This window comes from Ipomoea nil, unplaced genomic scaffold (assembly GCF_001879475.1).
Source record: "Ipomoea nil cultivar Tokyo-kokei standard unplaced genomic scaffold, Asagao_1.1 scaffold0987, whole genome shotgun sequence".
NCBI classification, from domain to species: domain Eukaryota; kingdom Viridiplantae; phylum Streptophyta; class Magnoliopsida; order Solanales; family Convolvulaceae; genus Ipomoea; species Ipomoea nil.
The window spans coordinates 682,416-697,777 of record NW_017617415.1 but is presented as its reverse complement, the minus strand read 5'-3'; the positions used below and the strand labels follow the sequence as shown (position 1 = coordinate 697,777).

The 15,362-nt window shown below is 34.6% G+C and overlaps 2 protein-coding genes across 3 annotated transcripts; both read left to right on the top strand.

Moving 5' to 3' along the window:
• Positions 1-10,079: 10,079 nt before the first annotated feature.
• Positions 10,080-13,697, top strand: LOC109180085 (ribosome-binding ATPase YchF). The gene is made up of 11 exons (XM_019329590.1): positions 10,080-10,389; positions 10,830-11,018; positions 11,168-11,221; positions 11,508-11,618; positions 11,701-11,763; positions 11,865-12,119; positions 12,339-12,485; positions 12,562-12,589; positions 12,774-12,844; positions 13,100-13,159; positions 13,286-13,697. The coding sequence occupies exons 1-11, from the start codon at positions 10,168-10,170 to the stop codon at positions 13,352-13,354; spliced, it is 1,269 nt and encodes a 422-aa protein (XP_019185135.1). The 5' UTR covers positions 10,080-10,167; the 3' UTR covers positions 13,355-13,697.
• A 361-nt stretch (positions 13,698-14,058) lies between these two features.
• LOC109180086 lies at positions 14,059-15,362 on the top strand. 2 transcript variants are annotated; one of them, XM_019329592.1, is made up of 2 exons: positions 14,059-14,699; positions 14,732-15,362. In XM_019329592.1, the coding sequence occupies exon 2, from the start codon at positions 14,738-14,740 to the stop codon at positions 15,161-15,163; it is 426 nt and encodes a 141-aa protein (XP_019185137.1). In that variant the 5' UTR covers positions 14,059-14,699; positions 14,732-14,737; the 3' UTR covers positions 15,164-15,362. The 2 variants fall into 2 exon arrangements, with proteins under 2 accessions (XP_019185137.1, XP_019185136.1); XM_019329591.1 differs by having other exon boundaries at positions 14,060-14,693; positions 14,726-15,362.

Sequence of the window (15,362 nt, the reverse complement as noted above, 5' to 3'; positions counted from 1 at the left end):
TTCTTGCCTAAAAAAAACTTAAAGCTTTGTTATTCAGCTGTGAGCTGATGATGACCATAGGGGATTGAATGGCAAAGGTATTTATAGGAGACTACAAAAAACTGGGAAATAGTCGTTGCATGAAATTGTCAACTGCCAACATGGGTACAACTAATATATAATGTTCATTATATCGCATGAAATTGTCCACTCAAATAGAGGTGCAATATAATATTACAAAAACCTCAATCATCGATTCTCTACATAGCTGTATTGGTTTGATCATATATACTTCAATTCTTTAATGTCATACTCTAAATCACTTTTGAATTTCTTAATTTTGATCATTTCTGCATACGAACATGTCAGCTCTGATCTCCCCCCTTGACCAAAATAAGAATAGCAAGTAGAAGACGCAGAGGCTATTTAATTGTACTTTGACATAACATTTATTCCATTTAGATTTGTAAATTATGGGGCAAAATAAAATGAGAACCACATTTCCCTTAGGAACGTGCCAGCTACTTTTTCTGCAACTTAAAAGTATTTATTTATTTACTTTTGTATTTTGGATGTATTAAATGGTAAACTGTTAAAACCTATAATGGTCCGTTAACTATTTCATAATTTTCGAATTAGTACTCAACTATCAATTCATCCAAAATGCCCCCTCAACTATGTAAAATTTTACTTATATATTTAAGTCCCCTATTGCTTATGTTGATAACTAAATTGAATACATTTTTGCATAGTTAAAGGACCATTTTGTAATGTCTGATTTTTCACTTCATAGGGGCGCGTTCAGGTGCGAAAAAGCTCAAAGGTGTGAACATGCGGTGAGATCAAAGGCTCAAATCCAATGAAATTTAAAAAAAAAAAAAAAAAAAAAAAAAAACGTGCATCCTAGAAGTAGAAGCAAAGTCTAAAAATAGCGCACCTTAAGTGTTAAAATGACGCATCACATTAAGGCTTAACATCGCGCACATTCAGCTTTTAAAATGGTGTACCTTAAGTGTTACAAAGACGCATCTTTAGTAGTAAAATCACGCACCTTAAGCATTAAAATGGCGCACATTAAGTATATAACTGACGCACCTTAAATGTTAAAATGACACACCATAACGGTTAAAATGACCCACCTTAAGCTTTGAAACGATGCACCCTAAGTTTGAAGAAAAAGCGCACATTAAGTTCTCAACTGAAGAATTGACGCACCTTAAGCACAGAAACCACACACCTTAAGAAAGAACACGACGCACCTTAAGCACAAAAACTACGCACCTTAAGTTTGACCAATACGCAAAAAGGTCAAATTACCACCGCATTTTTTTTAATATGTGTTCAATCTAGACGATTGATTTTAGCGTGATCAAGGACTATTATTCAACCGCATCTTTCACCTGGACACATCCACCGCATTTAATCTCTAACCTCACTTCATAAATCCAGAATGAAATAATTTTCCTAATTTTTTTTGAAAGGAAAAATATATAAATATATAAGGGCTAATCAACGATTTGGCCCCTCAATTATTAGCGAACTGTCAATGTAGTCCCCCAATCGCTTTTTCATCGATTTAGTCCCCGATATCAATTATTTTAGTCGATTTGCACCCTCCGACCATTTTCCGTCAACATGTCAGTGAGATCTCCGATTTACCATGGGCATTTTTGTCTTTTCCCAACTGCAACCCTTTCTTACCATCGTTGAACAATGGGCGGCGGCGGAGCAGTTTCCGGCAGCGGTTATGTCGCCGGAGATCGCGAAAGCAACGACAACGTCAAGGAGGTCTCCAAAAGCTTCGACTGATTATCAGATGGGTGATTTGTTGTCAGATTGTATCCGCTTCCCAGAAATCGCGCCTCAATGTTATGCAAATTCCAGATATGAGAGCGATCGGGTAGATTTGTTGCAAAGGAGAAATCTGGAGGCAGAGGAGGGTCGAGGAAAGCCGACGGTGAGGTTTTCAGAAGCAGAATGAGAGAAGATGGCGGCGATTAGCTTGCAGTATGGATTTATAAACCGTGAATGTCAAAACGACACCAAGGTGATTAGAGCCTAGAAGCCTGAAGGGACTTGTAAGAACAGCCTTCTGATGTAGAAAAAATAATATGTGAGCTCAGGTGTGTTATGTCGTCCTCAGGGGATTGGGGGATATGGCACGCAATGCGCAATCACAAAAAATTAGGCACTAGCACTAGGCAATCAACAAGAAGCTAAGCAAAGCATAACGAGGATGAGACAACTGTAACTAAACAAAAAACAAAAGCACATATGAACAAGAGATAAATATGGACTCAAGCTAGGGAGCATTATGATCTAGATGCTTTAACAACCTAAGGGATTAGGGAGAACAAGTAACCAAGGAATCAAGCGGGAATGCACATAGGTATCCTAGTCTACGAACCATTCTCGTGATTAATAAACAAGGATTAGAACAAGGAATTGCCCCACTTTCGTGGTGAATCAATTCAAAGTCCATCAAGCACACAAAGCATTAAAGCCCACAATTTCCCCTATTTTCGTAGGAAGAAATCGGGTCTATGCAAGGGGTGGCTTGGATTCATCACCCAACTCTTGTTGAGGCAAGGAATCCTCCAAAAACAAGCTAATGAATGTGTACATCAATCATTAACAAGATATAAATACAAAACCTTCACAAACACATGAACCCTAGGTTGGAGTTCTTCCCCCCTTTTGCAATAATCACAAATCAAGCATAAAGATAGATAATACAACCATAAATCAAGTCTATATACTAATTACTCATGATTCAATAGCATAAAGAGCACAAAAACACAAGCATTAAACATAAATCTTGCAAAAGAAAGAGATAAAAGAAAGAAAACTTCTCTAAAGAAATTGGATGGTGGAATCTTGAAATGTTGGAATCCAAGCTTCAAATCCAAGATTACAAGCTTCAAAAGTGTTAAGAAACATAAATCTAAGTCTAATCTAACCTAAAAATATGAAGGAGAATAAAAGAGAGTGTCTAGGGTTCTAACAAGAGTCAAAACCAAGTTGAAATGACACAAAAACGCGCCTAAATAGAGCAGGGCACAGTGGGACGCCATCAGAGATGGGCGTACGACAGGGGGTACGATTTATTCTAGTGTTCACTGGAATGGACGTACTGGCATGCGTATGGGCGTACGGCAGGGCGTACGCCACCTGCTTCCTTTTTTAGATCTTGGATGGGCTGATGGATGGCAATACGATACTCCTGAAATTCCTAAATGCATTCCAAACTCTTTGGTTGATCTCTTGGTCCAAAAATTATTGCTCGTATCTTCCCACAAGTCATTGAATTTCTCACTTGTTGTGAATGATTGCACCTTGAAATAAAACCAACATAACTTAGTCACAATTCACACAAGTTTTTAAGCAATTCACAAATAAAATGGGTTCAAGAAAGGGTACAAATATAGACAAAAATGCACTTATCACCTTCCCAGTAGCCCTAGCCCTCAAGATATTTCCCATGTCTTCTTGCATCAATAAGCTACCGTATAATCACATAAGCTCGGAGAACAACGACGAAACCAAATCTATATAACCAGACACTAAACCATTACCTCCCCTGACATCATGTCAAGCGACTCGAGGTAAGAAACAGTTTCTTGCGCGAGTATGACCATGGCATACACGTCCCTGATCGGTGAAGGCTCTTTATCTATCGTTCGAATGAATAGTCCATCCGTGTTGATCCTCGATCGAAGGTCAAGGACGATTGTGGCCAAAGTGCGACTTGAAATTGATGTCTCCAAACCTAGAATCGATAGAGATTGGACTGAAATTGCGAGTGAACATGGTGAATCGAAGGATTTCTGGTAGCAATTTTCCATCCGTGCTGATCCTCGAAGCTCTCCCAATCGAAGGACTTCACCATCGCCGCCCTTTCTTATCATTCATTGGACTTCCGAAAAGACAAAAATGCCCATGGTAAATTGGAGATCTCACCGGCATGTTAACGGAAAACGGTCGGAGGGTGCAAATCGACTAAAAATAATTGATATCGGGGACTAAACCGATGAAAAAGCGATTAAGGAACTACATTGACAGGTTGCTAATAATTGAGGGACCAAATCATTGATTAACCCAATATCTAAATATATAATAGCAGAAGATATGATTAGCATCTGTCTAAGAAAATAACGTGCGGTGCAGCTGTCTGAAAGAAGTGGTGACTTAAATATGGTTTGACAAATGTTAGATTGCAAATACTATATATAGCATCTGCCTCAATATAAAAAATTAAGAAAAGAAAATGAAATTAAAGAAAAATGTCTAAAAAAAAAATTATCAGCACCCCGTTTAAGTTTTCTAAACATTAATATTAATAATTATAATTATTTCAAAAAAAAAAAAAAAGGAATTATCATTATATACTATGAAACTTAGAAACTGGTAAATCTGAATGCTCGTATTATTAGCATGGTTATGGTTCTGCCTTCAGATAACATGTTCAAGTATATACTCGTATTATTACTTATTAGCATTTGTTCATTTAATTAAATAGTACCTTATCTCTATTTTTACTTATGGGGTATATTTTTGAATTGGCCAAACCTAATATGGGGACGGAGTAAATTAATTATTGAAATGGTTCATTGGCTATAATAATTTTACCGCTTTAGTCATCATCAATATCTAATTTTGTCAAACAATGTTCTTAATTCTCTGGAGTTATTGTTTTGTCTAAATGTTGGCCTATTTTTGTACTATGGAGCTAGGACTAAAATATGTACAAATTTAATAATTAAGAACATTATTGAATGAAATCGGAACTTGACAATTGAAATAGTAAAATTACTATAGTCGAAGAATCATTTTAATAATTTACTCTAATATGAATTATCTTATTTTTATTTTATGTTTTTCATTAAAATATTATTAAGGAGTGTTTGGTAAATAGTTGTTAGCTGATTGAGTTAGTGAGTTTGACTAGTTGATAATATTAGTTGATTGTTAAAAACTGTTTGATAAATTAATTGTTAGCTGATAGTTGATTATATGCAAAATGACTTTCTCAAAATGCTAATGAAAAAAAAAAAAAAAAAAAAAAAAACTACTTTGAACAGCTTTTTGAATTTTAGCATTTTGGAGCAATAAGTTGTTACATAAAGCTAATTGATCAAACACTCATATTGATTGTTTAACTAAGTCAAACACCTAATAGTGGTTAAATAAGTCAAAATTGACTGATAAGCTAAATATGCTACGTACCAAACAGGTCGAGTGAATTGAAAATAATGAGTGTAAAAGATATAGTGCTAAGTTATATTTTTGGAATGGCTAATAGTACTTTCTTTGCATCATTTGTAGAGGAAGGATAAAAGGAAGACAATAAACTATTTTATAATTAGAATGAAGCCTTAGAAATAGCAAACATGTTGGAGAATGGATGAGACAACACTTTTTTTATAGGAGTGAGAACATGATGCATAATAATTTATTTATAATGCATAATTGCATGTAACATGGTATAAATTAAATTAAAATCCTACTTGTTAGTATCCTATTTCCATTCAACCAACGAAGTGCTTAACAATAATGAACTACTCGTAAATACTTTAATCAAAGCATAATTTGAGTTCAGAATATATATAGTAAAGAAAAAAATGCTATGAAATGAAATAACTATTTAATAATTAAATAAAAAAATGAATTAATAAGGTATTACCACATCAAGAAATAAATAATACAAAGGTAAATTTAAAAAGAGAATGTAACATTAGTGTGGCTTAAATATTACAATTTTAATGGAATGGATGTACATGACCTTTAAAAGATTTGAATGTTTGATAGAATCATGATTTTATTGTGTTTTTCTTAGAGATAAAAATTTGTGTGAGATCATCTCATTGATCATTGAACGTGAGATAGGTCGAGTCAAGATGAAAATGTAATATTTATACTAAAAAATGTAATACTAATCAAGAATAAAGTATTTAATTTGTTACTTAAAAAGGGAAAATGTAGAGGCTTAGGGTGTGTTTGGTTCGCACATAGGAATCGGAATCGGTATGGGTATCAAATACTTGGTAATGGTAATGGGTTTTGGTGAAAATATTTAACATGTTTGGTAGTAGGGTGGAATGGGAATGGTTACTAATAGTAGTGCTTGAGAATGAATTAGGGAATGAAACCTTATTGTATTTGGGTATGAGTTTTTCAATTGATGGGGTATCGAAACCCATAGTAGTGTTCTAAAAACCTATCAACCAAACAACAACAATCACTTTCATACCCATTCCTATGGGCAAAGCCCACCAACCAAACACACCCTTAATTTCATTTTTTGTCCTAAATTTATAGGTGACCATCCATTTTTAATCATTTTTTTTATCAAAATATCCACATTTGGCCCTAGTATTATTGCGTCATGACCATTTTTGGTCCTCTATCAACAAACAATTTTAATGACGTTAAATACAAACACATTTCGGTCTTCAATTACAATTTTTTTCAAAAAATAAACATAAAAATATAGCGGGGTCAATTCATCACTTTGTATAAAAAATGATCGAAATGCCTTTATATTTAAGATATTTCACTGATTTTATTAACGAATGATAAAAAATGATCATGTCAGAATAATACTAATGTTTCCACAATTTCGAAGAGTTGATCGAAGCATTATTGATTTCTTATCTGCTTCCTTTTGGAATCACTCGTATAATTTTCTAAATTCTCCATCAAACACAATATATTATTCCTCCAAATAGTGTACCTAAACTAAATGGATTACTGAACCTTAAAATATCTGGTAAGTTAGTATCCAAAGTTTCAAAACAATATTTATACATCATTAGAGCTTCTCCAGTTCTCCCAAAGTATTCATCTACACTTAATATTAGCTCTCTTGGATTGACTTTTGTAAACAAAGGTTTTGATACATATGACCGGTTTCTTGAACAAACGTGCTTGGGAAAGCAGCAGTTATACCATGATCCCATGTCTAAAATACACAATTTACATATTAAATGTTCATAATTCGAATTGTAAATATTTAGTATGTAAATTATGAACATTTAGTATGTAAAATTATGAATATTCAATATATAAATTATGAACATTTCATAAATAAATTGTGTATTTTAAAATTTGGATCCACCTTACAAAGTGGACCCAAGTTCATAGAATAATCTGCCTTGGACAAGCCTTTGGGCCTGATACCTAGTACCTGGGCCAGCAATACTGCCTTATAGGCTATAGCCCCATAAAGTGATGCAAAGTATATTTTCTTTATTTTGTCCACATATATATATATATATATATATATATATATATATATATTGGTTCCTATGAGATCAGGTCTTCCCGTGCGGTCAGTGCGGCATACACCATTAGGTATGCATAAATGCACCATACAGTATTCGAAAATACACCAGAATGAAATGCCAAAAAATACACCACACAAAAAAAAAAAAAAATACACCACACATAATGGTTATATTATACTTCATTGTATTCAAATTATTTTATTTAATTGATTATGTTTCATATTTTGTCATAAATATTTTTACATGTTCACCCCATTCAAGTATATTTTTTGCTCCGACTCTAACTATCGTTTAATCTATAAAAAAAAAACATTCTATTGTAATGTATAATATATTTTGTATTTTAATCTTATTATGACTGTGTGATATTTTGTAATTGATATTTCTAACGTCATTTAAACTTCGCCCTACTCAAATATTTTTCTGACTCCGTCCTTGAATGTAGTGAGTATAATAAATTAATAAATTTGAAGGTAATGAATCTTTGAATTTTAGAAAATAAAGATAATATAACTAATGAAATTATATCTCTTTTTAAAGTTTTTATAATGAACACTTTTTTTTTTTAAATAAAGACATTATAGACATCTAATTCTAAATTAATTAAATGCATATGTATTAGTTTTTATTGTAGCTACTAATATATTTAATTTAATAAGAGTAATAAAGTGGCGTACATACTTTTCATCAACAATATTGAAATCATTGATTTTTTTTTTTTAATTTACATTCGTTGTTGAGACAAATTGTTTTGAGAATTTGTCAATGACAATTGTTACAATCTCTGTCAATAGAGGATGATAATAAATAATTCAAAAATATAGTTACAATAGATATTGTTATAATGATATAATAAAAATCAACATACAAATTTCTTTAGAAGTTTTCATGCATTGATAAAGTTCTGATGTGTAAACTTGTTCAATTGGAGCCAGTGGGATGCTAACATTGTCAATTCTTTGAAAAATGGTTCTACCGTTTTAGAGTCCAAGTGTAATTGTATTTATGATCAACAACTTTGTAGTTAGGTCGCGCAGGTCTGACAATGATGTAAAAACAATTTTTGTACGATAAAAAAAAATAATAGTATATATATATATATATATATATATATATATATATATATATATATATATATAGGAGCGCTCACATGTGGCCATGTTGTTAGGTGTGGTCATATGGTCAATTATAGACCATTAGATTAGATAGATCTAATGATTCATATTAATCAAGATTTTTTCCAGTATTTTCGTGCACATTCTCCTACCCAGAGAACTGTAAGGGTAAACTTGTCATAAAACACCGGAATAGGGAAAATCACATTGTTGTGTGTTTTATTACACTATTGGTGCATGTTGTCAACACTGTTGGTGTATTCTGAAACCCGACCGCTATAACTGGCCATTGTAATTACCATAACACGGGAATACACCATTGGTGTGTTTCACTGTGGTGTGTTTTATTACACTATTGGTGTATGTTGTCAACACTGTTGGTGTATTCTGGAACCCGCCCGCTATAAATGGTCACTATAATTACCATAACACCCCCACTTACTAAAACGCGCGAAAATTCTGAGAATTACCACTGCCTTTAGATTAAACTGATTCAACGACCCAGATACGACCACACGACCACACGACCACACCTAATGACATGACCACATATGAGCGTTTTTCTATATATATATATATATATATATATATATATATATATATATATATATATATATAAACATAACATATGTTACACTGTAAGTCTGAACACATATATGTTACAGTGTAGCATATCTATATTTAATTTTTTTTTTTCGCGGGCTGCAGGTCAATTCCGTCACGTCCCGTTAGACTCACATTTTCGCACGCCTATTTTTCCATGACCCTAATCTGCTCCACCGCAGGGCGGGGGCGGACAAACCCGCGGGCTTAGGCCCACTTTGTGTGTGTGTGTAACATTTTTAAAAATATAATTTTTTAAAAAATTGTTAAATACGAAAAAATTAATATTATTTGTAGGCTTTACGTTTTTTTTTTTTTTAACTTTGAATTCAAAAATAAAAAATAAAAATTCGCAGATCGGCTCGCGGAGCCCGCCAACCTGCGGGCGGGCTTTGGTTACATGTACCCTAGCTTGCGGGTTTGGTGGGCCGACTCGCAAAGGCTGGCAAAAAATTAGGTCCGAATAATTTGGCATGTGCATCCCTTGAAAAATGACTTCCCAAAAGAAAAAAAAAAGGGAAGTCATTTTCTCCCAAACATACCTATTTTCCTTTGACTAATGCATCATTTTCCATTGACCTCATTTTCTCCCATCAGAAAACATTTTCAGGATGTCATTTTTCGGGTTTCCATGAATGGACAAATTGACATATTTTACATGAATGGACAAAAATGTCCTTACGAATCACCCATTCCAATATATTTTAGTCAGAGGGATGATTAGCGTAATTAGTTTTGGCATGAAAACATTAACTGTGAATGAAAATTGATAGTGATTAAACATGTGAACTAAAATTGTTATGTCAATGCGGCAGCCTTTGTCAGTTTTAGTAAACTTTCTAATTAAGAAAGCTTGCTAGACACATGACACGAAAATTAAAACAAAAAAAAAAAGTTTAAAATGCCACTTTAATGGCTATGTCATCTTGCAAGTGCTAATAATTTTGGGACGAGGATAGCCTAATACTCATATTATAAATATTATCAAAATTCAAAATTGGTATTTGCTTAAACTTTTTACAACAAAAGTGAGAAGTTTGTAAATGGTAAATGTGGGGCATATGATATTGTCAATTTTTAACAGGGGCGCATTTGGAAGACTAGTCGCTTTACTTTGGTTTGGTTTTTTAGTCTCTTTCGCAGCGTAGATAAACGAACGCCTCTTTGGCAAGCACACAGAGGCCATGGCGAGAATAGCATGCTCTCAGCTTCTTCCTTCAGTAGCACTTCCACTAAGGTCTTCTCTCTTTCAAAACTCTGCTCTCCGATGGCTTAAACATTCAGAAACCACCCATTCTCTGTTCGTGAAGACGCGGCAGTTCTCCGCAGCAAAAATAAGCATGAGTTTGAGAGCCGGGATTGTTGGCCTTCCCAATGTCGGAAAATCCACTCTCTTCAACGCCGTTGTAAGTCTTTCTATCGCTAACTCGTGTATATACACATTTATTTATGGCTTTCGTAATCTATTTCTAGGACGAACGCGTTTGTCCATTATGTATTTGTATAAATGTCCCTACGCGAAGATAATCAGAGTACAGTTTCGGAAGCTCAATTAACTGTATTTTTAGCTTAATCTGTCAAAATTTATGCATATATCTACGGCTGTTGTAAGCATACATGTGTTTGTGCTTCTTGCGATTGGGTTTGTGGTGCCCTTAACAAGTTTTCACATCTCATAGTTGTATAAATGTTGCTTTTGGGATGGAAATGAGGGTAACAAAGTGGTTAGTGGTTCTAGTGTAGGAGTGTGATTGCTGATTGAATGGTTTTACAATCAGTTGGTATGAGTGTGATTGCAGAAAGTTTACTTGAACTACTAATTGTCTTGTACCTTTTATTCTTGCAGGTTGAGAATGGAAAGGCTCAGGCTGCTAATTTTCCTTTCTGCACAATAGAACCGAATGTAGGGATAGTAGCTGTCCCAGATCCTCGTCTCAATGTGCTCTCTGATCTGAGCAAATCACAACGATCTGTCCCAGCATCGATAGAATTTGTTGATATTGCTGGGCTTGTAAAGGGAGCCAGCCAAGGAGAGGTGCACATCTTTTACTTTATTTAACCAAATGTATCTCATCTGCAATCAAAATTTGTTGTGTTCTAATACATTATTAATTGGTTCCTTTTTAATACTCTTGTCAGTCGTAAAAAACTAAAAATCAAAGTAACACAATTTGATGATGACAGGGTTTGGGTAATAAATTCTTGTCACACATTCGTGAAGTGGACTCCATACTTCAGGTATGTTTGTAGTGGTTTCTGTTTTAAATTCTTATCCTTTTGGGCTAATAAATTGAGAGTCGAGGTCTCAGGAACCATCTAATTTTAGCTCATCCTGACTCATTCCACCTCCTTGGATCGGGTGGGAATGCATTTTAAGCTTCCCTTTTGATGTTCATTCTCGGTCTCACAGTATATAAAAGAGAGAAAGTACTGTGCATGAATTCTTAACACTTTTCATCATGGATTACTGCTCTCTTCTTTCAAATCACTCTACATTTGTGGTTATATTCTGTTATTGTTTTAGGTTGTGCGCTGTTTTGAGGATAATGACATTGTTCATGTGAACGGGAAAGTTGATCCAAGGTCTGATATTGATGTAATCAACCTAGAGTTGGTGTTCTCAGACTTGGACCAGGTATTTTGATTATCATTTATTTATGCCTTGCTTAGGCATGTTGACTAATAGAACTAAATTGTATCCCATACAAGAAATGCAGATTGAAAAAAGAATGGAGAAACTTAAAAAAGGCAGAGCTAAAGATTCACAGTCTAAACTTAAGGTAAAAGTGTGCTTTGTTGGTTACAAATGTTCTTTCTTTTTGTATTGACACTGTTAATATCATAGGGTTTAAAAAATCATTTTGTAACTTACTTGATTCAGGAGGAAGCAGAAAAGTCTGCCCTGGAAAGAATTAAACAGGCACTAATGGATGGAAAACCAGCTAGATCAGTGTCCTTAACAGATTTTGAAAAGGATGCTGTGAACCATCTTTGTTTACTTACAATGAAACCAGTCATATATGTGGCTAATGTTGCAGAGTCAGATGTAGCTCAGCCTGAAAGCAACACTCATGTTAAAGAAGTGATGAATACTGCTTCCGAGTTACAATCTGGTGTTGTAACCATCTCTGCACAGGTTCTTCCCCTCCCACTCCCAAGAAAAAAAAAAAAAAAAAAAAGAACAAAGAACAAAGATCATTTCTTTCCCCATCTTTTAGTAAAATATGAAGAAGGGGTCAATGTGTCTGAGTATGTATCCACTGGTTTTTCAAAAGTATTCAAAGTTGACTTTACCTGATGAATATGGTATTGGCATCAAGGGGTTGCAACTGAACCTGGGAGCTTCTTGATGCAGGTTGAATCAGAGCTAGCTGAACTGGCTCTAGATGAAAGGATGGAATATTTAAAATCACTTGGTGTTAGTGAAAGTGGCCTTGGGAATCTTATTAGGACAACATATGCCCTACTGGGTTTGAGAACATACTTCACTTCTGGCGAGAAGGTGATGTGAATAACTATGCATTACTATAAATTTTGTAGGTTCACCATATTAACATAATTGTCCTTGTATCTTACAGGAAACAAAAGCTTGGACCATACTATCTGGTAAGTTCTTCAGTTCTGTACTGCCTAGTGCCTACTGCTATGCTTCATTTTTTTCATTTTTAAATTATCGGTATATGTTTTTTTCTTTAGGGGGAGACAGTTTTGGTAAACTTGCATTTATCCTGCAGTGCAGATGGTTTACAATTTTGTTAAACATAAGTGTCTAATCATAATGTTTATGTAGGCATGACTGCACCCCAAGCAGCTGGAGTAATACATTCTGACTTTGAAAAGGGTTTCATTCGAGCAGAGACGGTTAGTATCAATGATAATTGTGAATTTTGTTGCAGAAGTTTTCCATTTTTTTGTGTTAGATTACTTAAACATAAAGGCATTCCTTTTCTAGTCATTTTGTAAAATGCAAAGGTATCTAAAACAGTTCCCTCAAGAATACCATGAGTTTGAAAGGTGATTGGTTTTGGTCAGAACATGAATATCCCTAACATGTATGGGTGCTTTTGATGGATGGTGGTGCATTTCAAGTTTAATTGATGAAATGTTTTATCTCAGGTTGCTTATGATGATTTTGTTGCTGCTGGATCACTTGCAGCTGCAAGAGAGAAAGGACTTGTAAGTTTGTTTTTCCAAGTGCTGTTTATGTTTTCTGTATGGTTTTTGCATTTTGAAATCTATCATGGTCCAATTTCGAACTCACCAATATCACTAAGCTTATGTGATCTACCTTGGTTTATGTAGTTGAGGTCAGAGGGTAAAGAGTATGTCGTCCAAGAAGGGGACGTGATGCTATTTCGCTTCAATGTGTGATTAGAGTCAAGAAGTTAATTGTAAAATTTAAAGAAGCCTCTGATTCTGCTGAGCAAGCTTCTGACAGCCTCCGAGCTTCATACATTGCCATTGCAGGTGGGAGCTTCATTTTGTTCAGTACTTGAGATTCATACCACATATCTTTGTGATAGTGCCTCTCAAATAGTGACCTATTAATCTTTTGTATGGAGTATTCTTATATGTTTGTTTTTATTTATTTATATTCTTCCTAGTTGATGAAGGACTGCTTGATACAAATACATTTGTATCCGAAAGAGGAAATGTACAAAAGATTAAAAGGAAATTAAGATAAAAGCATGATGGATTTCTTTTTATTATTATTCAGCCTGCACTCTATCCATTATAGCATTAACAGTTTTAGATGGAATCCTTCCATTACTGCTTATAGTAATAATAATGCAATTATACTATAATTTGAAGGGAAAACTGCGTTTTTGCTCCTCCAGTTATACCCGCAATATATATTTAGTCCTGAGTTATGTGTGACCATCTTTAACCTCTAAGTTATGCATACAGTGGCGATTTTATTCCTTAAAGGACCAAATCAGCCACTTTATTGAGTGACAAATTGGTGGTAGAAATAGTCTCTAAGGGACTAAAATTGCCATTTTGTGCATAACTTAGGAGTTAAAGATGGTCACGCATATAACTCATGGACTTTCATGTTCATCAGTTTCAACTATTTTACCAGCTCATATTTATATGTATTTTGAATTTTTAATGATTTCGAATGTCTAGTATATTTTGGGTACCGTATCCTTTAACCAGGCCATAGTTGATTACTTGTCCATATATTTTTAGCTGTACAGAGCAAATCAATGTTGGGCACCCACCCCACCAGTAATGATGTTGTTTGTTGCTGAGCTAATCAGCATCATCTACCGTAGCAAACAAACATAAAGCAAAACAGATAGAAGAGTAATAAAAAAAGATCATGTGTGTGTGATGTGACTGTTGGATCAAAGAGTTGATGATCTGAAAGACGAAATACCTCTGTGTCTACTGATATTTTAGTAAATTTGTGGTTTTCCAAAACAGAAACAGTAAGTAGTCTGACCCCTGAAAGGTGGGTTGTTTCCATCAGATGGAATATTTTGGGTTGGCACACACTTGGGAATGTACCAGAAAACAGTGACATTTCACCCATTAATTGAATTCCCTATGAAAGTTTGCATTTTTTTTTCTGTTAGTTGAATGGAATATATAGGCACTACATCAGTTACCCTACATATATCTAGATCTGTCACTCTTCGATCTTGTGCAGCTAAGCCTAGCTAGGCTTTAGCTCAGGCTCTCAGATCCATCTCGGCAAGCTCTCCAACTGGAAAAAAAAAAAAAAGTTGTATTTAGGAAGTGAATGTGATGAAGAAGATGAATTTGCTGCTAAGGAAGTGCAAGAGTCTTTCCAGGCAGCTGGGAAGAACTTCTTCCTACAGTAGCCTGAGGTCCAGGTCTACAAGAGATGAAGACATGCTTGCTGCAGAAGATACTAACAGTGGTGATAATCATGAAGAATGTGAGAAGACGGTTGTGGTGGGGAGTTCAAGGCGGCGCTACCACATAAGTTCCAAGCACTTAAGCCATCCATTGATGAACGCTCTGATTCAGAAGTCGAAGCAGCAGCAGAAGAAGAAGAAGAAGAAGAAGAATGAGGAAGATGATGATGATGATCTGTCAGTGAAGTGCGAGGTTGTGCTGTTTGACCACCTTCTCTGGATGCTTGAAAATGCATATGATGAAGATGATGATGGATCTTTGGAGGAACTCGCTGATCTCTATGTGGTTTAACGTAGGATGGATGGATTTAAAATCCCAAATTCCCTCGCCTTAATTGCTTCTGATCCCTTACTCCTTGGACCAAAAGTATAGATTTCGCCCCTATGCTAATTTTTTTTTTTCTTTCAATTTTGTCTCATGTGTTTCTTCTCTGAAAATGTCAATAATTTGGTATAATAATTTCATTTAATTTAATCGTTTAAGTTGTGTC

Excerpts from the sequence above, each read along its gene's own strand:
- LOC109180085 (XM_019329590.1), top strand. The coding sequence starts at position 10,168 with ATGGCGAGAATAGCATGCTCTCAGCTTCTTCCTTCAGTAGCACTTCCA. Across the intron at positions 10,390-10,829 it reads CCACTCTCTTCAACGCCGTT|GTTGAGAATGGAAAGGCTCA; the intron begins GTAAGTCTTTCT and ends TTATTCTTGCAG. Across the intron at positions 11,019-11,167 it reads AGGGAGCCAGCCAAGGAGAG|GGTTTGGGTAATAAATTCTT; the intron begins GTGCACATCTTT and ends TGATGATGACAG.
- LOC109180086 (XM_019329592.1), top strand. The coding sequence starts at position 14,738 with ATGAAGAAGATGAATTTGCTGCTAAGGAAGTGCAAGAGTCTTTCCAGG.